The following is a 27,073-nucleotide window of genomic DNA, read 5'->3' on the forward strand; positions in this document are numbered from 1 at the left end:
GTTGGCAAAACACGGCAGAAAAGGCAAAGCAGTCGGAGAGTTGGTCGTAATGGGACACATTGCATCCCATCCTGCAAGGGCTGGACCCGTAATCTCCAGAAGGCTTTGGAATCGCTTCCTTGCATCATACTGAGTTAGTCAAGTCCAAATTAAAATATGAAAGCTCATCTGTAGCACTGGGGTATTTTTATCTAGACTTCCAGGATATGCTAATATTCTATGTAAGGTAATAGGAAACAGCAATAAAATCCAGGTCAGCTGGTTCAAGTTCCCCATTTTTCCCCCCTGCCAGCACTGTATCTGTAGTGAGCAGCCCGGGAATTTGTAGGGTTAGCTAGGAGAAGAGATATTTTCTTAAAATTAACTATTGAGCTATAATAACAAAACGGTGGGAAACAGCGTAGGATAGGCCTGCTGTCACTGATGGGCAACTCTGTTCACCCACAGCAGGACTTTAGGCACAAACACTCCCATGCTCAAGTGGAAGGGAGGAAGCAGCAAGGGTGATAGCAGCACTTCGTGTTGCTGCTCAAGCCCCTGCGTCAAGAGCACAGTCACCCCACTAGAAAAGCACCTCTCCTCGACCACAGCACTGCCCCGAGGAGGCCAAGGGGACCTCAGGGCTCTCAGCCCCAGCTGCAGGTTCACGTGGAACCAGGAGATTGCAGGAAGATAAGGGCAGCTTTTAAAAGTCCCTCCTCACATGGCACCCAAAGCCCAGGGCTAGGAAGGGCATCCAACACACGGCAGGCTGCAAATACTGGGGGGCCGAGGGGGAGAGAAGTGTGCACTCCTGCTAAAAACCGATCGTTTGACAGTGGGATGCAGCAGAGAACAGACATTTAAAGCCCATTTTCTTCTAGCACTGCCAGCAGTCACTGGGAAAGAAGAGCCAATTAGATCTGTATGCTGTTGCAGTGAGAAAACTAGCTGAAAATGTCCTTCATCTGAAAGGCCATGTGGCCACAACAGCATCATCCACCTTTACTTTAAGAAAAAACCCTCAGGATGGAGGGGCTTTATGTGCTCTGCCTGGTGGATTAAGAATCTGGAGGTTTAGCTCTCCTAACTAAGCAACCGTTACACAGCCTCCAGCTAAGGCTCAACCCCATCATCCGCAGTGTCCATGAGGAGACTCTTCGGGAAGGTAGAGCACAAAGTCCTGCCCAAGCTGGAGGGGAAGGGAGAGGGGAGAGACGCTGGTGCTTGTCTGAAAGCCCTTGGCACATCTTTGGTTACAGGCTGAGAGAGGAAGACGTGGAAGGTTTGGCCACCTGGTTCTGTGAGCCGCTAGCCCAGGAGGGAAGGCAGGGGACCGTGGTTAATCCGACCATTCGTCCTCGTCGAACTCCGAAGAGTCGTCCTCCGAGTCGCTGTACTCCACAGCGATGCGGCGCGACAGGATCGTAGCCACGTCGTTGCCCACAACGTCCCGCTTCTCCTGCTCCCGCTGCTCCTCCACCTTGCGCAGCTGGAAGCCTGTTGGGAAGAAGGCAGCGCAGGGGGAGTCGCTCAGCGGCTTCAGCCACACGAAGTCTCCGAGCAGCCACCCCTTCAGCGCAGTCCTCCGGGCAAGAGGGCCTGTCCTGGACACGCAGCGGGAGGACACCGGAGGGCGAGCGACAGCCCGGACAGGCAGGCAGAACGGGAAGCGCTTCCATGCTCTTCCGCAGGGATCACACCTCTGCCCTTCAGCCCACCTGCCTGCTCGGACCGCTCTGACCCTGGCACTGCCCTCTGCCAAGGAACGAGGGATAAACCCAGGGCGGCTGCCACGAGGGTGGGCAGAGAGCCCTCCAGGGACAGGGCGCAGGGCAGCGGGATCGGCCGGTAACGGCTCCCACGTGCTCTCACGGGGGATCCAAGGGGCGTCCCGGGGACGGAGCGGGAACGTCCAGCGTTGCAACAACTCACCTTGCCGGATGGCCGACAGCAAATCGCTCCTGGCGTCGCTAACCGCCGGCAGGGACGACTTGGCCTTGGCGCTGGAGGCGTCCGAGGGCAGCGGCGGCGCCGGGGGCCCGTCCGGCGCGAGCGGCGGGGGGCCGGGCGGCGGCGGCGGCGGCGGGGCGGGCGGCCCGCTCGCGAGCTCGGCCGGCGGCGGCGGCGGCGCCGCAAAATCGGGATGGGGAGGGAAGGCCGGGGGGGAGGGCGGCGGGGGGGTCCCCGGTGACGGGAAGCCGGGCGGGGGCGGCGGGGGGGGGCTGCTCCCCAGCGGGGCCGGCGGCGGCGGCGGCGGCGCCGGAGGGGGCGCGAAGCCCGGGCGGGCCCCGGCGGGCAGCGCTCCCGGCGGCGCCGGCGGAGGGTGGCTCGGGCTCACCAGGCTGCTCCGCTTGGTCCCTCCGGAGCCGGAGCCTCGCGGGTTGTCCACGGGGTAGCTGCGGTGCGGGGAGAGAGACAGAACGGGCTGTTAGTGTGAGACCGCTCGGGCTGATACAGCCGCTGTTTTAATGCAGATCGTATGTGCTTGCTGCAGCCCAGACAAAAAACACAACTTCCAGCTTTAACTGCCTTCTTCCTGAAACCTCAGCTCCCTGGTTTGAGTCCTCCCATGTTGTTGCTTTTGGCCAACAGCAGCAGGACAAAGGAAAGCTGCTGGGGATGGCAAAACCCCGCTATCATCTGTCGAATCTGCCAGGCGGACAAGGATGTGCCCATGTCACCTCCTCTGGAGGGGCCAGGCCACCCCCCGGAGGGGACCCGCACGGAGCAGGGCCCGCCAGGACGCGCGGGTCCCCCGGGGCGCACGGCCCTCGTCCTGCCAGGCAGGGAGCTCCGGGCTGGAGCGCGGCCCCGAGCGCCGCGGGGCGCCGAGACGCACGGGGACCGGCGCGCGCCGAGGGAAAACACGGCTGCACGAGCGAATCTCCCATTTATGGGAACTGTTTCACAGCAGAAAACACCACTGCCCAGAGGATACAGCTATATCGTGCAGCCACATAAAGGAAGCCCTAAATCGACACCTCCTCGCACTATAAAACAGCAAAGTAAGGTATACATTTGCCACAAAAACGTCACGGATTTTAACAGTGCACAGTGCTGATCCAAGGCAGGCTACTGGAGATCAGATCTAGCTCCTGGGTTCTTTAAAAACAAACCACCAAAACAAAACCCGAGAAGGGCCATCTCTGTGGCTAGGCAGGGATCTAAGCAACTGCAGAAGGCAGCGTGAGCCTCATCTGAAAGCTCCTCTCTGCTCTGCCCTAGAGGAACACACTGCAAAGCGGAGAGCTCGGGCTCTCTGACACATCAGAGGAGCCTTTTCTGCAGCACTGCTGCCTTTGGATAAGACGGAGACGAGCTAATGCAGACCTGTCTATCAGACATGCTTCCTCTTGTTCCTCTTTATTCTGTTTTACTGCTTTTCTTCCCCCCCTCTCCCTCAGAAAAACACAAAGCTACTCTCTTGTTTTGACCTTTGTGTTTTGGGCCAGTGCTGGACCACAATCCCTATCTCTAAAGCTGGCTACAAGTCACCATTTCATCCTGCTTGGAGCAGATGCCCTGAAATCGCACTGAAGTCTCCAAGAAATCACTTGGAGGCTTCAGTCCTTCAAAGCCCAACTCCAGCTTCAGCATCCATGTTTGCTGCAATCACGGGGCAAATGGCAACCACCAAAGAAACAAGCAGAAGAAGCTGTTCTTTGCAGAGCTCTCAGGAACATAAGTCTGCACTTAGAGCGAGACATTAAACAGGACTCGGCTCCGTGAGAAAGCAGAGCAGATCTGCTCCACTTGTTGCCCGTGTTCCCTCCTAGAAGGGGCCAAGGGCGGTTGGGATTTAGGGCGAGCTGTGCGGTGCGGACTGCATCCCTGCGGCTGCGCTTCCCCTGCAGGCAGGAGCGCCCGGCTCCTCTGCAGCACCCGTGGGGAGGTTCTGCTGAGCCCTCTCAGCCCGGCTCCTGTCATCCTTTTACACCACCTACTACTCCCTGGTGACAGAAGGGATCCCGTAGGCTTACCTAAATTCCACCGGGGGTGGCGGCAGGCTGTCATCTGGGAACGGGGGCGGTGGTGGCACAAGAGAGTCAGTCTGCGGCGGTGGCGGGTAGCAGTTCACGTCCATGCTGTCGTTGGAGCCGATGCTGCCGTTCTGATACACCATGTTAGAGGGGTACCTGGAAGAAAAACACACCAGCACTGTGTTTAAAGAGCCCACGGGGGCCTCCAAAGCTCGTTTTCCTCTTGCTCGCAAGGGCTTTGCCTTCTGGAAGGGCTGAAGACACCAAAAGCAAGCAACAGCTTGACCACAAAGCAGCCACGTCAACCAAGTGAAGGGATCAGCCTGCAGGATTCACACGTGAAGCTTTTCCCACTAGGATGACTTTTTCCAAGACGGTGGAACCTGCCCTATGGTGGCACCTTAGCCACAACAACGGGACACACAAAACGGCAGCAATGTTAAAGGAACATTTTACAAAATATCTCTGCTCCCCAAAGCATCCTCTGTGAAGAATAATGCGGTCTTTGGTGCAATTCTTTGGTTAAAGAGCGTTTGGGCAGTTTCTATTTTTTATTTATTTTCATTGCTATCATACACCTGATTTTGAGAATAATATGAGTAAATGCTTTAGTGATTAGTGTGGACTCAAGCGGCTACCAGTTACACTGAGTGGCAAAAAAAGAGCTGGAAGATGCCAAATAATAAGGCTGAAAATAGAATAATGAAAAGCACTGAAGAAACAGTAATGTCCTTAAAATAAGTATCCAAAGCAGAAGCAGTGATGAGGAGAAACACCACGTTCAAGTTTCAATGAGTTCACTCCACAGAGAAGGGAAAAAAAGAAAGAAAAAGAAGTCTTGGACGCTCAAGACCTCAAACGAATTCAAATGCATGGATACATTTACACTAGAAAACAGAGGAGCAAGAAAATGGTGCTGTTGTGCTGCTCGATTCCTCTGCTAGAAACCAAACCCGTTCTCCTATTAAACTAAAAGCAAGTTTTATTTTTAGCAGGGGAGTGTGATTTAGAGAGAGATTTTTTTTTTCCCTTATATGAAAGGAAACGGCAAGGCGAGAGCAAGCAAGAGGTGCATTGTGGGGAATTCAGTGTGCTTGCAGCCCAGCTCGTGTCAAAAGTTAAATGAATTCCCAAGCCAGAAGTGCTAAAGAGAGATCTGGAGCTTGAAATCCTGGGCTGGAGCTGCCCCCGCTGCAGCCCTGGGGTGTGAAGAGCCATTTGCAGCACGTACCAGAGCAGCGGCGCCCGGGGCGGCTGCGGGAGCAGGAGCCTGCGGAGCCCTCGACACCTCTGTGCCACGGGCACCGGGAGCGGCGGCGCCGCTGGAGCGGCTCCTGCCACCCTGCTCCACCGGCACCGCTCCCTGATTTATTTAGCAAATTCTAAATCACCAGACAGATTTACTTGGGAGAATCTGATTAGCGGCGGTATCGATCGGCGCGGTGCAGCAGATCCGGAGGAGCTGCAGAGCAGGGTGAACTGCATGACAATCACCAGCGGCGAGCGGGGAGCCCGCGCTCGCTTACCCGGCGGGACCGTGCTTGTCCTTTGACTCGACAAATTCTTGCCCCATTTTCAGCTTCTCCCACTCTTCTTTCCGGGTTTTGATTTTCCGTGGATTCACGTTGCCTCGGTTCGGATTCTCCTTTTTCTCTTTCTGTTGGAGGCAAGGAAAGGGAGGAAGAATCAAACAAAAGCCTTGCTCTAAGCTCCCTGGAATGGAGAGGGATAGGGCAGACCTGTAGCAGGTTTGAGAAGACATATTCTCAAAGGGGGACGGAATTTTTTTTGAATTCGCTTTCCCAGTTGCTGACAGCTCCCGAGACACCCCCGTACAAAGCACAGATAGCACCAAAAAAAAGAAGGCAGTGTCAGATTTCCCCTGTGCAGCCCAGACACCACCGCACTCTGGCACGATCACCTTGAGGGCAGAGTGGAAGGTCAAGTTCCCTCATCAATTCAGGTTTTCGTCTCTGTCAAGGCTGCCAAATCCTACCCAGCACCTGGCTCACGTTAAGTGCTTTGCTTCGGGTGTGCAATGTGGACACCTGCCCACAAAGAATTAGGCTTTAGCTAGCTCCGCTTTTGTATTTTTGACATGCCCTAGATCTCTTTTGTTGTTTTGATTGGAAAAAAAATCACTATTGGCTTTGATATTTAACACTTCAGCTGTTTGAAAGCTAAGTAATATATGTTCAAACCAATTCTTTTATGATGCGCTTTTCAATGTTGGTGACCATGGCTCCAAATCCCCAGGCAACCAAACCAGGGACTCTACCTGCTGTTTTTAGCTTAGATGGTTTTGTCAAGACTCCTCCTTGGGTCTGTTTTAACATTAGGACCTGTTTTGCTCTCCTGAAGGGACATTCTCCTTTCTTCACTCTTCTGCCATAGAGTTTACTACAGGACTCGGCACACTGAGGCACTGGGGTGGGGGTATTTGCACTGCTTCAGCACTGAACAGAGCCCCGTGCGATGCCAGAGGGCAGAACAGCTTCTCTACAACCCTCTTACCTGCTGACTGCATCACCACTATGTTTGAAAACCACAGGTTAAGCCACTGCAACCGTACCATGAAGGGGACATTTAGAAGAACAGATTTTTAGCATTCCCCACTCTCCTCCCCTTTTAAAATAGCAAAGATGAGGATAAAGAGGGGGAAAAGTACTGATCCCTAAAGAGTTTAAGAGATTGAAGCCTGAAATTTGGATTGTAACTTTTGAGTCCCCAAGATTTGTTAACGCTTCCCATTGCCCTCTCCTCCCTCATGCCTCTGCTGGCAGAGATCTCCCAGATCCTCACCCTATGTTTCCGCTTCTCTTTCATGATATCCTTGGTGACTTGAAGCATTTTCTCTTTCCAAAGGTCAAAGAAATATGAAGGATCTGTGTAGAACTTAAGTGCTTCTTTACCATCATCCCTAGAATATGGAGTGGGGGGGGAACAAAAAGGAAAAACAGACACACAAACAAGGACCAAGTCATTCACTTGTTCGAAGCCCAAAGAAAACATAAGGCCCGATCCCAGGCGACAGTTTAAAGGTCTGAAATGAGAAGGTCAAACACTCTGCTCTCGCCTCCTCGGGAGGAGCAGGGCCCTGCCATTCCGGAGCGGGCAGGGCCTCCCAGGAGCGCCCGCTCGTCCGGCTCTCCCGCCTGCCGCCGCTTTCCCACTCTCCATTCCTCTGGATTGCGGCGCCCGCAGAGCTCAGCTGCTCCGTGCAATCACCAGCAGCGCGGCAGGTCTCCAGCTCCCACATGTTTTTACTTTTTTTTTTTCTTTTCGTGTGAAAAACCCTTCTCCAGCCTAGGAACCCCTAAATCAGACCAGCAGCGTCCTTGAAGCTCACGAGTACAAACACACACTCCTACTTTGCAGTGCAGCCGCGTCTGGAAGAAGACAGCTGCCTCCAGCTATCTGTAATTACTTTTTACCTGTTCAAAAGATATTTATGGATGTGGGCTAAAGAAATTGCTGTATTCTGACCCCCTTTACTTCCTATCTACCAGATGAAATGGCACTGTGGGGCTGCTAAGGAGACATGGGTAGATGGCCACAGTGTAGGTCACATCAGATGGCTCAGACCAGGCTTGGAAGGCCCTGAAAGCACCTCGAGATCCACGGGAGCCGGCTGCACCCACCCGGGTGAGAGCTGCACACAGATGTACGCTCTGCAGTCGGCACCGTGGCTTTCTGGAAAGGAGCCACAGGGCTGGAGAGAAGCACAAGAAAAATGCATCATCTGCACAACACCTAGCATGTTTATGCAGTGCCAGCCAAGCCTTGCCCCAAGGCAGTCACAAAAGTGACGGCAGGTAACCAAACATGTAATTTTCTAGCTGCTCACATTCCTGCAGCCCCAAAAGCCGCATTTCACATAATCCAGAGGATGGAGATTTCCTGCTGGATCTCACTTTAGGAGTGCAATTTCCCCACTGGAAACTGCTATTTCAATAAAACAGTCCAAGACGCTGCTTCATGGATGGGTGACAACTTCCTGAGCTGGCTGCTGGGAGAAAGAGAGACTCCTTTGCAAGGGGCCAAGGAGATCCTGTAGCGTTACCTGTAAGGGGAGAGGATGTTGAGGGGTGGAGGAGCATCGCAGGATCCATAGGTTTCAAGAACAGGCACTGGGAGAGACTCTCTGTCAAAGAGCTTCTGGTCCTGAGTAGTGGAGCTTTTGAAGGCCTTTCTGGTGTTAATGCCTTGCAGGGAGACTGTAAGAAAGAGGAGAAAGCAAGTGAGGAACAGCTTGACCCAGGCCAATGACACTGAAGATCAAGTAGCAAACATCTGATTTCAGTTGGAGTTCTTGGCATGCCTAGCACTTCTTAAGGTCAGGTTCCTTTTCCCACAGATCTCTCGGGAAACCCAGCAAGGCTCAGATGTTGCCGTGCCAGGATCTGCTGCTGCAGACACGGCTCTCTCGAGAGCTGCTGCTGCGGTTTCGAACCCCTGCGACCAAGGCACGGAGCGCTGCTGCAGCCGGCTCCCTTCCACAGGAGACTCGCTAGCAAGCGACGCCAGCCTGGCCCGGAGAGGCTACACACAGGAGCAGCACCGTGCTTATTTTCGGGAAAAATGTCCCTTTTAGTCCCAGAGAAAACACTCCAACACTGAGAGCCTCAGGCTCATTTTAGGGCCCTGAAGCACACTGGCTCGATGAGAATCTTTAGCATGCTTGGTCTGCAAGGACTGCGCTCCAGCCCATTACCTTCTTCCTCTTTGGGATCCAGCTGAGTGACTTTGACTTGCAAGCGGTCAACTCTCTCGACTAGAACGCTCACCCGAGAGGCAAAGGTGTTGGCTTGAGTAAACAGCTCTCCAAATATGTCCTCTGCAGATTTACCTGCAATATCAAAGTGTCCGCGTTACTCTCGCGAGCTGCATCGGGCTGTGTTCAACCTCCCCTCCTTCTAGGAGCCCTCCCTGTCAAAACCGACCTGCAGCTTTGTCTTGCACCAGCCAGCCACGAACGGCGTTTCAGAGCCGCGCGTTTCCACCCGGCCACGGTGCAGATTAAGGTAACGCTGTCTGCCAGCGACCCCCGAGCCCTTCCACAGCACCCATAGGCTGTGAGGAAATCGAGACACGCTCTCCAAGTCATTACTGAAGTGGCCAAAAAGGGCGGCTGAGGGCAGAGCGCTTTGAGCTCCGCGGCCCTGCAGGGCCCTCCGCTGCGCTGCTGATTAGACAAGCAAATGCAGTTAGATCCTCCCTGCTCTGGAGAATCTCAGCAGCTCCCGCTCCCGGCAGCCCTGCCTCCAGGGTAACCGGCACGGATTTACAGGCTCCAAGCGCTCTGCAACCCCAGAGTCCTTGATCCTGAGGCCCGAGTTAGAACCACGCGTGCGAGCACTGACCCTTTTGTTCCTTCAGGTGGCAGCATCTGAAAAATTGATGCGTTCACGTTTATTCCAAATCAAAACCAAACAGGAACTTCTCAGACGAGGATGTTCTCTCTTTAACAGCTTGGATCGCCCTGTGGGCTGCCGTGACAAACACCAGCCAGCGCCCGCAGCGCGAGCGGGAGCAGGAGCGCGCCGCACCGCGCACCAGCCCTACCAAAGACGCCCTCGGTGTCCAGGCTTGGAATCCACACGTACGGCGAGAGGCGCCACGGCCAGCCCGGAGATGGGAGAGCGGCAGGAGGAACAGCAGCCGCTGGGAACGCGGCTGCTGGCGGGACGCTGCCTGGATCGGGACGGCACCAGCGCCCGGCCGACGCTCCGGCCGTGACGCTCTTCCTCTCCAACCCGCAGCGTAACCACAAGGCAGCAATTTTGGAAGTGGTGGCTGCCAAAAGCCGCCGGTCGGCAATAAGGCGAGTGTCCCCGTGCCCCCGCTGCGCCGCGCTCGGAGCCGCTCCGGGCTGGCACCGGCACCAGCAGCTGTCCCTTCCCCGCTCCGTATCGGCGGTCGCCCGCGGGCCGCGCGCCTTCCGCTGCCGAGCGCGGGGGAACAGGCCGGGTTAAAAATCAACCTCCTCCACCCTCCCGGTGCAGCGTTTGTGGAATGCAAACGGTGCAGGTTGACTCCAGCCGACCTCGCTCTCCCGCAGCCCCGACAGCACAAAACCTCCCCTCTGCTCCGCTAACGAGCTCGAGCGGCTCCCCAGCACGCGGAGAAGGGGGTTATTCCTGCAGAGCCCAGGAGATCCCGCTGGAACGGGCTCGCGAAGGGCGCTCTGTTCAGCACCGCAGCAGCTGCCCTGTGTCATCCAAGGGAGAAGGACTTAGCTAGAGGACAACCTGACACCTCCCGGGAACAGCCCGGAGAGGAAAAGCTGTAATTTGGCTTTCCTTTTAATGAGAATGGAAAACCATTCCTGAATTTCACGAGGAATTGCTGCAAGCACTAGGGAAAAGACCAAAAAGCCTTTGCTTTGCAGTGCTGAGCAGCACATTCCAAGCACAAAACAACACATAAACAGCACTGCACACACTGGCCTTGACACTGGAGGGAGAGGAAGGGACAGGCCCTATTCCCCTACCTGTGCAAGGACACCGGGACCTGCTTGTCATCCAGGATCTCCAGCACTGCTCCGTGTTTCACACACACTCTCACATGGGTTAAGCCAGAGATTAGTTTGCTGGTTTAGTTACTTTGACTGCGAAAGTGCAGCTTACAATCAAAATTATCTTTGTCATGCACTGGCAGGAAGACAGACGGCATGATTTAATAGGTCTTTCCATCTTTAGCTTGTGGATTCTCTAAAATCACACACAAATGCACCGTCGACTTATACAAAGTGCTACCAGCTGTGATAGTAACGAAGGGTAAACTCCCTGGAATATGAAAGTTTGACAAGATTTATGTTTGCGTCTCTGTAAAGAGACTGTGGTGCACTAGGCATGGCTGATTATTCACTTGACAGGGCTGTCACAGCCTACTGAACCTGCTTTACATTCCTGTACTATGCAACGTGTGAGCAAGGATTTTTTTCCAAAGTAGCGGCAAAAAGGTGGTGGACAACAGGGGACAAGACTTAGTTGTTTGCGGACGAGTGTTCTGCCGTAGTTAGTGTGAATGGTGGTTGTTCTGTCTGAAACGCTGCAGACCCGAAGGCAGCGGGCAGGAGCCTCGCTCCCCTCTTACCCGGGGCCGCATCCCGGAGCGGGATCCCGCGGTCGCTTCCCGGGAGGGCAGGGACTGCAGCCCGGGACCTGGTGGAGCGCAGGGCAGAGCTGCACAGAGCGGGTTCGACCCACGGGGCGCAGGGCAGAGCTGCACAGAGCGGGTCGGACCCGCGGGGCGCAGGGCAGAGCTGCACAGAGCGGGTCCGACCCGCGGGGCGCAGGGCAGAGCTGCACAGAGCGGGTCCGACCCGCGGGGCGCAGGGCAGAGCTGCACAGAGCGGGTCGGACCCGCGGGGCGCAGGGCAGAGCTGCACAGAGCGGGTCCGACCCGCGGGGCGCAGGGCAGAGCTGCACAGAGCGGGTCCGACCCGCGGGGCGCAGGGCAGAGCTGCACAGAGCGGGTCCGACCCGCGGGGCGCAGGGCAGAGCTGCACAGAGCGGGTCGGACCCGCGGGGCGCAGGGCAGAGCTGCACAGAGCGGGTCCAACCCACGGGGCGCAGGGCAGAGCTGCACAGAGCGGGTCCGACCCGCGGGGCGCAGGGCTCTGCCGCGCCAACGCGCCGCGTTCTCTGCGCCGGGATTCGCCTCCTCTGCGGCAGGGCAGCACGCGGCCTCGCTGCCCTCCTCCTCCTCCGCTCGCAGGCACAAGATGGATTTTGCCCGCGCTCCACGACCATCTTGGAGACAAAACCTAACAAATTAGCGACAAGGGTCAGTCGCACGTGAGCAGGGGCTGCTCCTGCCCGTGCAGCGACATTCCCGCAGCCGAGCGGAACGCGATACCTGCCGGCAGCAGCCGCACGGGAAGGGGCTCTGCCGGAGCTGGCGCAAGCTCCACCAGAGGACAAGGGCCTTCTTTGCAGCGCCAGCAGAAGGCTCCGGACACCAGGGAGAAGCTAAACCATGCATTAATCTGATTATCGGAGTATTTGCTAGTCTTGCTTCAAGGGCAAAGGTGGCTAATCAGAATCCAGAGCATTTCAACAGCGCCAGGAGTCATTCCTGAGAGACCACAATTAACTCTTTATTTTTCTTGCAGCACGTAGGCCCCCACTTTCCCTCTGGCCCTGACGAGGCTCCCGGGCAGCTCCCCGGAGAGCTGAGCTCGGCACGGCGGCCGCTGCTGGAAGGAGCAGCCCGAGCCCTGGTGCCCCAGGGCGAAGCGCTGCTCCAACGGGGACTTGGGGGGCTCACGAGGCAACAAACAGCACGGGCAAACAGGCTGGCTCCTGCAAGCGCGCTTTAATTACCTTTCATTAAAACTAAGACGACTGCCACCCGGTAGATGCAACACAGCCGAGCTCCATTTAATAGCGCGTGCAATTACAGGCGCTTTCTCCGACACAAGACACCGGCTGCTCCGAGAGCCTCCCATTTTACGAGCCCGAGTTGTGCTCCATCCTCCCATCTGCAGTTTTGCTGCAGCCTCTCACACACGCACGCACACACATCCACCCCCCTTCCCATTTTCCTTCTCCCCGGGAAGGCGGTGGGACCAGGGATATGAAATTAGCATCAGATTTCTTTAGGAAAACATTTTAGCATTACCCAGGGAAGGCAGATGGGGGAGAAATAGGAACGCGAGAGCAGAAAGGGAGCTAAATAAAGAGCGCGAGCGACTCCTGAGGGCAGCGCGCAGGCTCGCCATGGTACTCACTCAGGCTGCCCAGCTGTCGAATGACATTTGCCAGGGTGATGTTGGTCATGCATTCCAGCTCGCTCCGAACGCTAGGCAACGTCTGACGGCACAGGTGCCTTGGCTCAATGTTCCTCGTTACTAACGGCATGGTGGACCTGCTTCAGGCACTGTTCTGAAAGATGAAAAACAACCCAAAAAAGAAACAGGAAAGGATTACTCAACCGCAAATTCCAGGCACACCAGAGCCATGGTGTTCGTTTTTCCTGCTCTCAAATGGCTTTATTTATAAGCCTGCTTTCCCCCCCCGCTCCCCTCCCTTATAAAACTGGTTCTTCAGACATAAAGATCCTGCTGTTCTCCTCCTCGTGGTAACAGAAAGGACCCAGCAGCTCAGGTGGAGGGGCAGGGATGGATGGAAAACTACCCGCTCGGCCGCAGCCGCCGCTCCCGTCCTACCCATCTGCCGCCCCGGAGCGCTCGCCCTCCTCGCGCCGCCGCCGCCGTGTCCTGGGCGAGCTGCTCCAAACTGTCTGAACTTGAAGCTGAGGGTCTTTTCTGAAGGCAAGACGATGAAGACAGAAGACAGGAAGAAAGGAGCCTCTTCCCCAGCACAGCGGCTGCCTCCTCCCAAGGCGCAGGCAGAGAGGCCTCTCCTCAAACAACAGGAAGCGCTCGCAGCTGACCAGGAAACTTGCTGGCGACTGTTCCCTGTCCTGCAGGCTGCACCCTGCTTCCCTTGGAAAACCCCCGCAGGCCGAGGCTCCCGCTGCGCCCCGGTGCGCCCGCCGCGGCCCTCGGACGAGCCGGAGCTCCGCTCGGGATGCCGGGCTGCGCGATTCCCGAGGCAAGCGGGATTCCCGGGGCAGCGCTCGGAACCAGCTCCCGGGTTTCATCAAAGCAGAAATAGGTGTCTGGAAGCTACGCTTTAGGCTGCAAACACTCCCGTGTGCAAGCCAATGCCTTGAACGCACAAAAACCTCCCTCGCCGCAGAGACCCGTCGCCTCCGAGCGAGAGGAGGGAACTCGGGCACTCGGACGCGCAGGACGACGCGCGCCCAGAATCTCTAAAACCAAGTGAAAGCAAACGCGTCCCGCATTCTTGATTAATTTAGAAAGGGAAAGAATCGCTTTTCTAGGTCAGCTCGGGAAGAACCCGCCAGAAACAGGCGGCTCCCATGTGAGAGGCACGTGGAGCTGCTCGCGCGGGTGTAAAAATAAAACAGGAAGCTAACAGCGTGGGGACCAGGGCCTCCTGTCACCCTCTGCAAAAACCCCAGAACCATAAAAAATCAGCTGTTTGCTCTTGACTTTGAGCCACCCTTTGATAGTCTGTGTGGCAGCTGGCAGCTTATCTTTGAGGTCCAGGAGTCCTTCCTGGATGCTTTTCCAGCAGGGTGTTAAGAGGAAGAAGTGGGCATTATCCCTCCTAATTACCTCCGAAGGCAGATTTTTGAATTGCTAAATTTGACCCATTCAGGCGGAGGGGCTGGAGAGCCCCAGCCAAGCAGATGCTGCTGCTCCAGGGTGGCCCCAAACGAGGCGCTTCGGGGCTCGTCCCTGCGCAAGGAAAGGGGTCCGCACCCTCCCGCGGAGCAGGGCAGCAGGATGGGGAAGGACCGAGCTGCTCGTGGGAGCGGGAGCGCCCCGGGCTTCGCTGCACCCCAGGAGCGAAACCGGGAGCGAAGCGCGGGCGCTGCCCCTGGCTCCGGCCTCCCCCTGCGCTGTTGGGTGCCTTTCTGCAGGACAAACCTTCCTGGCTCCCCTGGGCTGCAGCTCCCGTAAACAGGGCGGCATTTGCAGGCTGCGGGCAGGGAGCTTCCCCCCGGAGCGTCCCCAGGGCTCGGCCGCGCTCTGCAGAGCCCATCCGCCAAGAGCAGCTGGAAGCTTTCCAAGGCGCAGGCCATCGGAAGCAGGAACACACAGGCAGGAGCAAACACAAATGTGTTTGCGGGGGGAACAGTGGGCACACAGCAAGATGGGGAGGAAAAAACCAAACGCAAGCAAACCCCTAAAAAAGGCGGCAGCTACGCTGGGCTGCATCAGGGTGAGAAGAGAGGGTCCCGCTAATCCCTGAGGGAAGGAGGGAGCGGGCAGAGAGGCTGCCTGGGCTCTGCCACCTCCCTGCCGCCGTTTGCCTTCCGAGCACGTCCTCAGAGCAGGAGCAGTGGCAAAAGCGGCTCTGTTTACAACAGCAAAGCACATCCACCGTCGGGATTTGCACTGGCGCGAGGCAGCGGCGGCGGTGAAGGGAAAACCGCCGCTTTCCTCACGGGGCTCCTGCCGGGAGCGCCCTGCGCGGTGCCGCGGCAGGACGGGAGCTTCGTCCTCGCGCCGCTCGCCGGGAGCAGCGGGAAGCTCCGCGGTGCCGGAGCAGCCGGAGCAGCCGGGCGGCAACGCTGGGCCGCGCCGCAGGGCCCGGGGCTGCGCGGGAGCGGAGGCGGCCGGGAAACGCCGCCCGTCCGGACCTCTCCGTCCTGCCCGCGCTGCCCCGCGGGGACAGCGGCTCACGGGCTGCTTTAAAACGGGACAAACACTGAGAGCCCAGGCTGGAAAATAGGTGCCTATTTTGAAAGAGAGTGTGGAACAGACACGAGGCCCGAGAGCCAAGAGGAAGCGGATGCTGCCGAGGCCACGCGGGCAGCGGCAGGACCAGCACAGGGACCAGGAAGGGCTCCTGCTCCTTCAAGGAGTCATTGAAACACCGGGCTGGCGGCGCGTCCGCACCGAGGAAGGGCCGGCCGCGGCGCCTGGCTCCTGTCAGGGCTGACAAGGCAGCAACTTCCCAGCCTGCCAGGCCCCCCCGGGCACCGGGCAGCGTCACGTAGCCTCTGCAGCTCCATCCGCCCCTTCAGAACATGGTAACGTGAAGAGCGAGGCCAAGGAAGCGCCTCTTTCTGGCAAACATGAGGATCTCTACTCATTCCTTACTGCTGAGGATTACATTTGTTGGGATGCTGAATTTGGGGTGCGCGCGGCGCTCGGGAAACGCTCCCGGAGCAGCGGCGCAACCCAAGAGGGGATCCAGGATGTTGTAAGGAACGGAAAGGGCCGCTGAGGAACAAACCTGCAGCAGTTCTGCTGCGCACCGGGAGGACGGAAAGGCAAAGGGAAGGAGGCGCTCCTTGCGGGAAGGAGGGAGCTGCTCGCAGCCGCAGGAAACGCGACGCTGCTGCCCCAGCTCCTGCTCAAAATCCTCCTCTGCCCAGGAAAGGGGAAGCGAAGGCTTTTCTTACGGGAACGGGTTCCTCTTTCTCTCCTGCCTGAATCAGAGCTTCCCTACCTGCTCGCGGCAAGTTTTGCTTCCGAGGCCTCCAAGTCACGGCTTGAACGGGAGCTCCCAGCCCTGTTCCGACGGCGGTGACTAAAAGGCAAAGTATTGGGGAAGGCCGGCGCGGCCGCGCGCTCCCGGAGCTGCCCCACCTCCGGCTGGGCATTGCCAACATTCCTGGCGCTTCCCGTCTCCCGAAGCGCTGCCGGCCGCGCCGGGCCCCGCGCCATTCCGGGAGGACGACAGGCGCGCCGGAGCTTCCCTCGCCGCCCCGGATTCCTCACGAGCTCCCAGCTCCTCTCCAGCGCTCAGTGGGGCTTTATTTTTTTTTTTGCTCCATAACATCCTTCCGTTCAATTCCTTTGCTTCACACACGGTGGTCTCCAGCTCCTCATATTTCCCCAGGAAAACAGGATTCGTGCCTGGCCTCTCTTCCCAAGGCTGCCGATCCGCCGCCCTCCCTCCACAACAAGTTCTCACCTTGAATGTCTTTCTCACCAGTTTTTAAGAGGATTCTGACTCTGGCAGAATTATTTTTGGAAATACTCCCGGGGTGCTAGGGAACGAACGCGCTGGAACGCAGGCTAGCGAGAGCAGGAGGCAGTTGTGGTTCTTGCTTTTCCTAACCCGCCACTTTGAGGAGACCCAGAGTAAATTTAAGAGGAGCTTGATGCTACCAAGGTTTCCGATTGCGGGGCCTTCCGCTGGCGTCTTCGTGAGCTCTGCCGGGTGCATCGCACAGGAACCCGCATCCTGGACCGGAGTCGAGCACAACTGCTTCGCTTCAACCCAGAACTGCCAGGCTGCAACCCCCTCGAACAAAGCTGCGTCTTATTGACTAGTTTTAATAAATAGGGCTGGCACGGTGAAGTTGGACAATTGTTACAAACAATAAAGGAGACAGATTTTGATTGCGAGTGTTCACAAGCAACACGGGCAAGTTTTAGCGCTGAGTATTTGCTTTGCAACACAAGTTCTGTCAAGTGAAAACAGCCACTCAGACCAAACCCTCCCTGCCAAGCGGTTTGGGAGGAGGGCAGGGAGCAGCGGGAGGGAGGAAGCGGCCTCCCCTGCGCGTGGCCGGAGAGCCGCTCCGTACGGCTCCGCACGGCGCGGCAGGATGGGAGGCGACGCACACGGAGAGCCGCTCCGCACGGTTCCGCATGGCTCCGCACGGCGCGGCAGGACGGGACGTGACGCACACGGAGAGCCGCTCCGCACGGTTCCGCACGGTTCCGCACGGCGTGGCAGGACGGGACGTGACGCACACGGAGAGCCGCTCCGCACGGTTCCGTACGGTTCCGCACGGCGCGGCAGGACGGGACGTGACGCACACGGAGCGCTGCGGGAGCCCCGCGCTGCACAGCCAGGCTCTCGCTGCCGCCGGCTGCGGTAGCGGCGTCACCTGGGTAATTCCCTCTCGATGGGACGCACGACCTCGCATATCAGGGCCCATCTGCAAACCAACCTGGCCCCCAGCAGGGCCATCACCAGTCGCGATGCCCGGGGCAGCACAAAGCGCCCAGCGCGTTTCGGGGGCGCCCTGGGGGGAGATCGGGCTTCGTTTCCAAGGGGGTCACGGCGACCCATCCCGCTGCCCTTCCCTCTGGCTGGACACGGACAAGCCGCAGTGCAGAGACCCGGACCGCAGCGCCCGGGAGAGCGGCCGGCAGGAGCACCCGAGGGGAGATTAGACACAGCAGCAGGTTTGGGAATGAGGGAGGAAGGAGATAATCAGATCTGAAATTCCCATCAGTATGAAATGAGACTTAACTCGGGAGCTTGCCAACGCAGCCTGACTGTTCTTTCTAATGTCTGTGACAACTCTGCTTCAAATTTCAAGCTTCTCTCAGCAGTAACTACTCCCCCATGTAGCTGTAATGGCCAGAAAGAGACTGGCTTTTATGTAACCCCAAAAGGCGAGCAGAAAAGGGAAGCAGCAGCCGCACACACACGCAGAGAACCGAAAAAACACAGGAAAAAAAATTGGGCAGAAGGTTCTGCTGAGAGCTCAGGGCTGTATCCAAGCTCCCGCCGCAGCCCGGAGGAGCGGGATGCAGCAATCAGGAACGCCGCAGCTCCGCACCCGGAGAGAGCCCCGGCAATCAGCGCTGCATCCGAGCAGCGGGGAGGGAATTACAGAGCAAACTGCCTGGCGATGCCGCAAGCCCCTCCACGCCGCCAGCTGTAACGGGTTCGCATTCCCAAAAAACGCGTCACGGGCTCATCCCTCACGAGCGGCCGGGGGCTGAGCCGGAGCCGGCCGCGGAGCCGCGTCCTGCCGAGCCCGGCGCTCCGCAGCAGCTGCCGGGTACATCCGCGTGGGGCAGGAGACGCGGAGCGGCCCGGCGCCCTCGGAGCCTCCCCGGGCACGGGGCGCAGCCGGCACCGCGCTCCCAGGGCACCCCGCGCACCAGAACCGGCACCCCGAGCTCGGCGCCGCGCGGGGCGCCCGGGTCCCCGAGCCAGCAAACAGCTCGCTCCCTTCCCGCAGCAAAAACACCCTTTTCTCTCCCCCTTTTTTTTGTCTGTCGTCTCTAAAAAATGCAAAAGAGACTCAAAAAGCCATTTGCTGTATTTTTTTTTTCTTTCCTCCCCTGGCTCATGCATTATCATCATCATTTACTGCCCTCAAGGGGATTGCACAGGTGTGACTGAAAATTTGGCTCTTCCCTGTAAACTTTTGTTATCAGCTTTCCCGAGGATGAGCGGGCTGGAATAGGATCATCTTTCCAAGAGGAGCTGCTGGAAGAGGCGCCAGGCTGCTCCGCCGGAGAGGGCCGAGCTCCTGGCAGAGCCGATGGCGGGTGGGAGGACGGGGAACACGGAGATCTTCCCGCTCCTGCTCGCGCGAACGCGGGGCCAGCGCGACCCCGGCGGCCCCGCTAAACCCTACCGGTGCTAATTAACGTTTTCATTCATTTAGCTGAGGGACAAGCCGAACAAAGAGGGTCACCGCGCGTTCCTACCAGGGCCCAGCTAAGACACGGGCAGAACAAACGCATTCAAACAAAACTCGAGAGGGGCTGTGACAAGAGCAAGGCAGTTTAGCTCAATTAGAGGGAGCTGTCACAGAGATTTGATTCCCGGAATACTGAACTATTGATTAAACGGGAATTAAGGCTCAGAAACAGAAAGGTTTCAAGGTCTTTGCCACGAGCACATACATCAGGAAGAGGCAGGAAGGGCTCCCTCGGCACTCGCGCTGGCGCTGTTGCTTCCTAGGAAACAGGAGGTGTAAAGGGAGCAGAACATCATCTGCTAGAGCCATGAATAATTTTGGCAAGGATGCAAAGTCAGGGAGAAGACAGCACAAAACCCGAAAGCCTCAACCAACAGGTAGCTTCGGAACCCTCCGGTGAGGGCGATGGGGACGCAGGCGACGCGGGTGACACCACCGCCCTCCGCGGCTTCGCTGCCACCCACCCGGGCACAGCTGAACCTTCCTTTTTGGCACAGAAACCCTCTTGCTCACAGCTCGGCCCGGCCTCCCCTCCTTTAACACACACGAACCTGTTTTGATTAACGAAGGGGTAGGAACAAACCAGTTCCGACCGTTTTCTATACGGCTCAACTGCTCTTTCGGTTTCTGCTCACGCCTAGATAATTATATCACAGCACCGAGTGCCCCCACCCTTCTGCTGCACTTGGGGAATACTGCAAAGATAAGTCTTTTCTTAATTATTAAATGTAAATAGCTCATTAAATATAATCCAATTACTTTAATTGTAAGAAAAAGGAAGTAATTACAATATGTACATGTATTCTTGCCTGAACAGTTTTAATATCTTAAATGAATCTTTGCAGCATTAATATTTTTAAGTTAACCTTTGACATGAGGGGGAAAAAAAACCACGGCGTCAACTCTGGTATTTTCAGAAGTGTTGTATCTGCTGGGATTTCCATCACAAAAAACAAAGGAACAGCCCTAAGCATCTAAATTCAAATGGTTTAAGAACAAGGTCTTAATAAAGGCAAAATAACACATGGGTTTTCTATTATGGTAAAAAAAAAAAAAAAAAACAAACCCACAAGATGTCGCATTAAACCCCCTAAAGTGTTTCTTGGATCTCCCAAGCCGAGCAGGACAGAAAAAGGGCAATACTGGTACCACTAACAGCGAGCAGGACGGGCAAAGCCGCAACCCCGCGAGTTCCTACCACAAATCCCGCCTTTTTCCAGCACGTTCTCCCTTCCCACCTCCACGCTCTGTCCCCCTCTCCCGGCTTTAAGGAGCAGCCGGTTATTCCAGGCCGTTGGGTGCGACGTCGGCCGCGCTGCAGCGGGACATGGACAGACCCCTGCGTCCGCTCCTCGGAAAAGCAGCTTTTATAACTGCAGTTGTTCCCATTTAGCACGTTCCGAGCCCAGCTGTGATCTCACCTTACGTAATGCGCAGCGCACGCTCCAAGCGCTGCACATCCAAAACACTTCAGAGTGTTTGAAGCCATCGATTGAGTCCATCTTTTCGGGAGAAGAGATTAGACTGTATTAGGGTTGCTAAAGATGCAAGTCTTTCTATCACAGCTCACCACAAGGTCCATAATAAGCTGCTTTATGGAAACCTCTCATGTGAAGCCAGACCCTGGACGTAACCTCTTTGATACAATATTGAATTCTCAGTAGTGACCAAAAGGCTATTTTGTCCAAGCTAATTACACGGCTTTTTAATTTAGCCTCCAGAGGGGAAGTGGCCGGTTACTTGGTGCCGCCCTAGACAGAAGGTGAAGGTTTTTACGCAAGCCGTGTTTATAGCTCTGCGCCTTCCTCCGGCGAGGGACGAGCTCGGCAGCTGCGGTGTTGACCGGCAGGGTCTGGTGTGCGCACGGGGCGCTCGCGTGTTCCTCTTGCAGCTGCAGGGCCCAGCCCGTGCCCTGCGCCCGAAGGGAACTCGCTGCCACCGCACGGCCCCGCGGGAGCCTCTCGCGCGGCCGGCCGGGCTGCTTCCCCTCCCTCCCCCTGGAATCCCGTTTTGCGCTCCGGCTGCGCCGCCCCGTCGGATAGCGGGGCCCACAGCCCTCCCCGCAGCGCCAAAGCGGAGCGCCCGCCGCTCTCTGGGGCTGCGGCTCCGCAGGGACTTGAAGTGGGGCTCCCAGAAGCGGAAAAAGGGCTTGCAGGGAAAGAGGAAATGAGAAATTAAAACCGCGTTCAATCTCATTAGTGGCAACACAACAGGTTAAAGCACTTGGAAAGGTCTCCTGGCAGCGAGCGGTTTGCACAGGGCTCCTGGGCACAGACAGCGGCCGGCGGAGCGGGAGCAGAGACCCGCGCTCCGGACGCCAGGCCTGGGATACTTCCTCAGGGGGTTCGGGAGGGCACTTGCAAGGCTGGAATCCGAGGAATATTCCCTCTCCTCCGTGTCTCCATCTGAAACATTTTTCTCTCTAGGGATTCCCAGCATCTTATAAGAGAAGCCTCTTTGAAGTACCGCAAAGTGGAATTGCTCATCATTTCAGTAATGACAGTAAATAAGGCGCAGGATTTTGTTGAGCCTATTCTTTTTGCTGTACAAACAAAAGGTCAGAATCATTAGCCCGGTTTTATGAGTGGGCAGAAATGGAGACTCAAAACGCCTGGGTGACTCTGGGCCATCAGCAGCTCAACAAGAGAAAACCTCCGGCCTCAGCAGCGGGACCAAGGGGGCTGCTGCTCTGTCCGGCCTCTGCTCAAGACAGCAGACGGATATCAAACGCTTAGAGAGTGCAAGAACAAGGCAAACAGGGCAACAATTCTCCCCTTCCCACTTTGCAGCAATTTGCACCTTAAGGCCACTTTGAAACAAACAATTTTAATTGTCTTTTACGGATTTCACTCCCATGAATTTTGTCTCATCGGTTGCTGAACTTATCTAAGCTGCTGGCACCCTTGGGGCAGCGTGTCTGATGCTGACCGTACCTGTGTGGAAAGACACTTCCTTTGGTGCCCTGCATTTTACAACGAGGAGACACCGATCTCAGCCCCAGGCGCGGAGGGGAGCAGGTCTCTGCTTCACGAAGGCATCGCTCCAATAAACGCGCCCCCATCCACATTCAAGGGGGTTGCCCGGCTCCCTCGTGCAACGCAGGAGGTTTCGACGCCTCTTCCCGGGATACAGGCCCGGGAACAGCGCTCTGCAGGAGGGGCCTGCGGAGCGTCCTGGAGGACGAGGGGAGGGCGCCCGGGATCCCGTTGTGCAGGAGCGCGGCCAGGAAGAGGCTCCCGCACGAGCGCACGGGAACGGCGCCCGCCAGCCCCGGAGCTGCGGCAGGAGCGCCCGGGCAGCAGGGGAGCAGCGGGGCTGCCCTGACGGCTGCAGGCGCTGCCGCTCGTCACCGTCCCGGCAGCAGGGGAGCAGCGGGGCTGCCCCGCATGGCTGCAGGCACTGCTGCTCGTCACCGTCCCGGCAGCAGGGGAGCAGCGGGCTGCCCTGACGGCTGCAGGCGCTGCTGCTCGTCACCGTCCCGGCACTGCACGGCTGCAGGCGCTGCTGCTCGTCACCGTCCCGGCACTGCACGGCTGCAGGCGCTGCCGCTCGTCACCGTCCCGGCAGCAGGGGAGCAGCGGGGCTGCCCTGACGGCTGCAGGCGCTGCTGCTCGTCACCGTCCCCAGCCCCACGGGGACCCCGGGGCCCCCCGGCACGACCTCGGCAAAGGCCATGACACCAGGGAGCTCGGCCGCCGCGCCAAGGGGTAGGGAAGGCTCTGGAGGAACTACTACTTAGTCCTGTTCCACCCACAGCAACAGCGAGCCTGGGATTGGGAATGCGCTTAATGCCAAGCACCGCCACACACAAACGGAACGGACCAGCCCGTCACAGCCATTCCCCAAAAAGCAAAACAATCAAAATCCTGCAGGTGTTCAGGTGGGAGAACCGACCTGGCACAAACGTAACCAAACCCGAGCCAGGCCACCTTCCGCAGAAGCTCTTATTACTCCAGGGAGGCCTGATCGGCCTACCAGGCTAAGGGAAAATATCCAGCTTCTTATCACGCTTGCACAAGGATAAAGGAAGTAAATTGCAACAGGGCGGTTCTGTTCTGAGCAGTCATTTGCTTATTACCCATAAACCATTTCCATGATCCCCCCCGCTCTAAATCCAGTGTTTATAAATACCTAAAATATATAAATAAATGTTAATTTCTGCTAACTAAGGGCCTGGCTCACGCAAATATTTATTCTTGGGCAGTGAGAATAAATATTCAATACAAACACACAATTTCTTACTACAAGTTTCATTAAAAGCAAGAGTGCTGCTGAAAACGGTAAAACATCACAGGCAGGGAAACGTTCTGGGGGAGAAAATAGTTGTGTTTTGCTTTCCTAAATTTCAGCATAGTGAAAGCATCAGAGGAGCACGATTTCAATTCCAGGCTGCCTCCTGTGCATTTTTTACCCCTACAGCTCTATTTTAGAAACTACATAAGGGAACAAGTCTTAGAAGCTATATAAAGGAACAAGTTTTAGAAACTATATAAAGGAACTAATTTGGCACTGAGTCATCGGACTGGCTGGTTTTGGCCCTTTTAACCCCCAAGAGAGACTTTCAGCAATGCATGTGTTTTACAGAGCCCTCCCACCCCACTCTGTATAAGACAGCAAGAGGATTATACATCACTTGTATACATGCAAGCACCTAAAATTGTTATTCAACCATTTTTATGACACGGGCAGAATATGCAGGAATGTCTTTTGCTCAACTTAACGACCAAGATACTACCATTAAACAAGGTACAGACAAAACACAAACTTTATATTTAAAATTATTGGCTGTTTGAGTATAGACTGTCCATGGAGACAAGCTGTCTTGAAGGATTAAAGATGAGACTTACACTTGTTTTAGTCTTTCTTATTACAGTCTGTCAAAAAAGCTAACCCAGTTTTTGTGGAAACATTAATCCCCACAACCTTCTTTGTTCTTCCACCTCCACCAAAATCACCAGCAGTTGGATTTGCCGATGTAACTATACGCATATGAGGCAAGCACCGAAACGGTTTAACCCCTCCGCCCACTCGGCAAGATTATCTAAGCTTTGTGAATGAAATCAACTTTTCCTAGACCAGCCCTGACGGATGAGACACATTGAAGGCATGCCGAGAAACTGGGCTGCTACTTTTAATAAAGGTTATACAATTCTTAATGAAACGCTGTTCACAAATACACTCTGAGCAGTAATGCAAAAAATACAGTGTTTCTGTTCAGTGTGTTGTCTTATTGCAAGGTGAAGGAGTCTTATATTTGGCTAAAAAGAAACAAACCCAGAGAGCCACATCACCGCTTTATTATTAACTCACTACCTCAAGCTCCGGCAGTGACATCCCTAAAGAAAACGCGGCTCCAGGTCCAGGCTTCTCTCTCTTCAATAAGCCACTGGTTTAAGTATTAATAACACATTTCAAATGGAGTATGCACAGAACAGAGCGGTTATAAACACACCGTATTTCTTCGGCTTCCTAAAGCCTTGGCCTGCATTCCTCCCATAGCAGAGTTTTGCAAAGCCAGAGTGTGAAAGATCTGTCAGGAATGTGGAAGGCAGAAGCGAAAGCAAAAAGCGGGGGCCAACCTATGGCCAAGGAGCAGGTGAGAGCAAACCTGAGCATTGGAGCCCTGCACGGGGGATCCCGTGGGGCTGGGAAGAGCGTGCTCAAATAACAACAAACTCTCGCTGCCATCAGCACGCAGCAGCTCGGGAAGGCTGAGGAGCAGCACGGGCTGGAAAGGCTCCTCTCCATGGCTTCCAAGGGGAAGGAGTCTCGTGAGCCACCAGGGAGGTTTTTTCCCCTTTTTTAGAGCAAAATTTGGGACATTTAGTTCTTGAATTTGTTACAAAATAAACAAGCAATCAAGTTTTCTGCTGTCAAAGCAGTGCAAACATGTACTTTGGGAAGGGGCTTGCAGCGGGCGCAGCTCGGGCAGGTTACGTCTTACAAGCACCACCCCTAACGCTCTGCAAAGCTTCACGTTGATTCACCCGATAGTGCCTGCCCTTTGCCCTAGCTGAGGGCAGCCTTTCAACCACGCAGCTCTCAAGACACAGACATTCTGGGTTCCATCCCTGCCCGAGCAGGTTGGCGGCAGCTCCCAGGGGGACCTGTGCAGGGTTTGAACTACACGAGCCTCCAAGACTGCAGCCCAGGCGCTTCATTCACACCCTGCATTTTCAAGCAGGCTCCTTAAAAAATAAGGATAAGGCACAGAATTGTGAAGTCTCTGACCTGCTCCACTCCCCCAGCTGGATAAAACTTGTCCTTGGCCATGAGCAAGTGCATTTTCCAAGTCAATCTATCAACAATATTATCTGTGGTTTTAGTTGGTAGATGTTAGCCTTGGTTTGTTTTTAACTAAGTTTTGGATTAAACTCTGTATTAGCTTCTATGACAAAAAATTCCACCCAAGGTCACCAAGAGGCCAATCAGGATTCCTAGGGAAGAGTGTTGCAACACAGCACTCGCTCCCCGCAGCCTTACCAGCACCCTAAGCATTCCACAGACTTCAGTTTGAAACTAGAGGAAAACACAACTATTCCTCTTCCTCATGTGACCGAGCACACACATTTTAATACTTCCCATAAAGTCCCATTTTGTGTCAGCTTTGCCATGGGGAAGCACACGCTACTGGCTTGTCACGTCTTTTAGTTTCAACTTTTCCATTCTCAGAAGATTTCCCAGTCTGAGGGAGGGGCATGTAAATCACAAGAGGTTTGATAAATCATGGCCTTGTCTGCAGCAGGTGCACCTATTAAAGCTCCTTATCAGTGTTAGTATCATTTCATATCCACTAGTATCTGCAGTGCTAGGAGCCTTAGACCACCAGTATTTTCTGCTGTCCTACTGAACAGGCCTGTTCTTGGCATTAAGACGCCATATAGTCCCACCAGCCGTCCTAGCTAGGCTCGGGCTCCCAAGTCTGCAGCTACTAACGGAAACAAATCCATGAGACCAAGTGCAAAACTCTGAGCAGAAATAAAAAACATCCCATTGCAGGAAGGTCTTTGGGGTCAAACAAGAGCTAAGAGGGAGGAGCTGCAACATCCTGCCTTTCTCCGGGGGCATTTGCCATGGGTCTCCCCAAGGAGCAGCTCCAACACAACCCGCAGCGCTGGGGCCTGAGGACGCTCTATGGCACCTTGGCTCTTCTCCGAGCGGGGCCAGGTCGGAGGCCGCGGGCAGGGCAGCCCCTCCGAGCGCCTCACCCGGCCGCGCGTTACACCCTGCACGGCAGACAGGGCTGGGGCCGCGGCACCGGGGCGGCCGTGGCCCAACGCGTGCGCCCGCACAGCAGACAGGGCCCGGGGCCGCGGCACCGGGGCGGCCGTGGCCCAACACGCACACCCTGCACAGCAGACAGGGCTGGGGACGCGGCACCGGGGCGGCCGTGGCCCAACACGTGCGCCCGCACCGCGCTACCGCGGGCAGCTTTACCTGAGAGGCGCCGGGTTCGTGGCAGCCCAGGGGCTCGCGCGGACCCGCGAGGCTGGGATCCGCAGGAAGCGGCGGCGTTCCTCAGGATGCTCCCGCTTCCCGGGGCGGAGGGCAGCCGGCACGAGGCGCTGTGACCCCCCTCCACGAGGACAGCCCCGCCAGGAGCGGCCCGCGGACGCCCACGCGAGCCGGGCACACGCGGGAGCGCGGGGAGCGCTGCCCGGCCCCTCGGGAGCCGCCTCGCCAGCCCCCTCCGGGCCGTTCCCGACCCAACCGGAGCTCCGGGGCCGCAGGGGGACACCGAGCCGCGGCCCCGGGGAGCGGCAGGGCAGCGCCAGCCCGTGACACGGACATTCCCTTCCCGTCCCCGTCCCCGTCCCCGCCCGGACCGGGCCCGGATCCCCCCTCCGCAGCCCGGGCCCGGGCCCGGGCCCGGTTCCCCCCTCCGCAGCCCGCGGCCCATAGCGCTCACTATCTAGCAGGAAGCAGGGCCCGCCCGCGCTCCGTGGCTCACTATTTGGCAAGGGCCTCGCAGCCCAGCGCAGCGCCCCCCGCCTGTCCCCGCCGCACCGGGCCGCGCGAGGCCGCCGCCCGCTCCCGCACTCACCCCGCTCCGCGGACCCTCCGCTCCGCCGCCCTCGGGCCGCTACGAGCCGGGCGGGCCGGCCCGGCCACCCGCCATTCCGCGGCTCCCCCTCCCTGCCCCGGCCGAGCCTCGCCCCGCC

General features: G+C 56.8%; 1 protein-coding gene across 1 annotated transcript; it reads right to left on the reverse strand.

Annotated features, from left to right (window-relative positions):
• Nucleotides 1-942: 942 nt before the first annotated feature.
• WASF2 (WASP family member 2) lies at nt 943-27,073 on the reverse strand. Its single transcript, XM_088531044.1, has 9 exons — nt 26,956-27,073; nt 12,700-12,853; nt 8,677-8,811; nt 8,026-8,179; nt 6,765-6,882; nt 5,489-5,619; nt 3,963-4,118; nt 1,915-2,378; nt 943-1,479 (listed from the first exon to the last, which is right to left on the reverse strand). The coding sequence occupies exons 2-9, from the start codon at nt 12,827-12,829 to the stop codon at nt 1,322-1,324; spliced, it is 1,446 nt and encodes a 481-aa protein (XP_088387170.1). The 5' UTR covers nt 12,830-12,853; nt 26,956-27,073; the 3' UTR covers nt 943-1,321.

The sequence above is a fragment of the Tinamus guttatus genome, unplaced genomic scaffold, assembly GCF_059628265.1.
Source record: "Tinamus guttatus ecotype Peru unplaced genomic scaffold, ASM5962826v1 Tinamus_guttatus_pri_ptg000397l, whole genome shotgun sequence".
In the NCBI taxonomy this organism is placed as follows: domain Eukaryota; kingdom Metazoa; phylum Chordata; class Aves; order Tinamiformes; family Tinamidae; genus Tinamus; species Tinamus guttatus.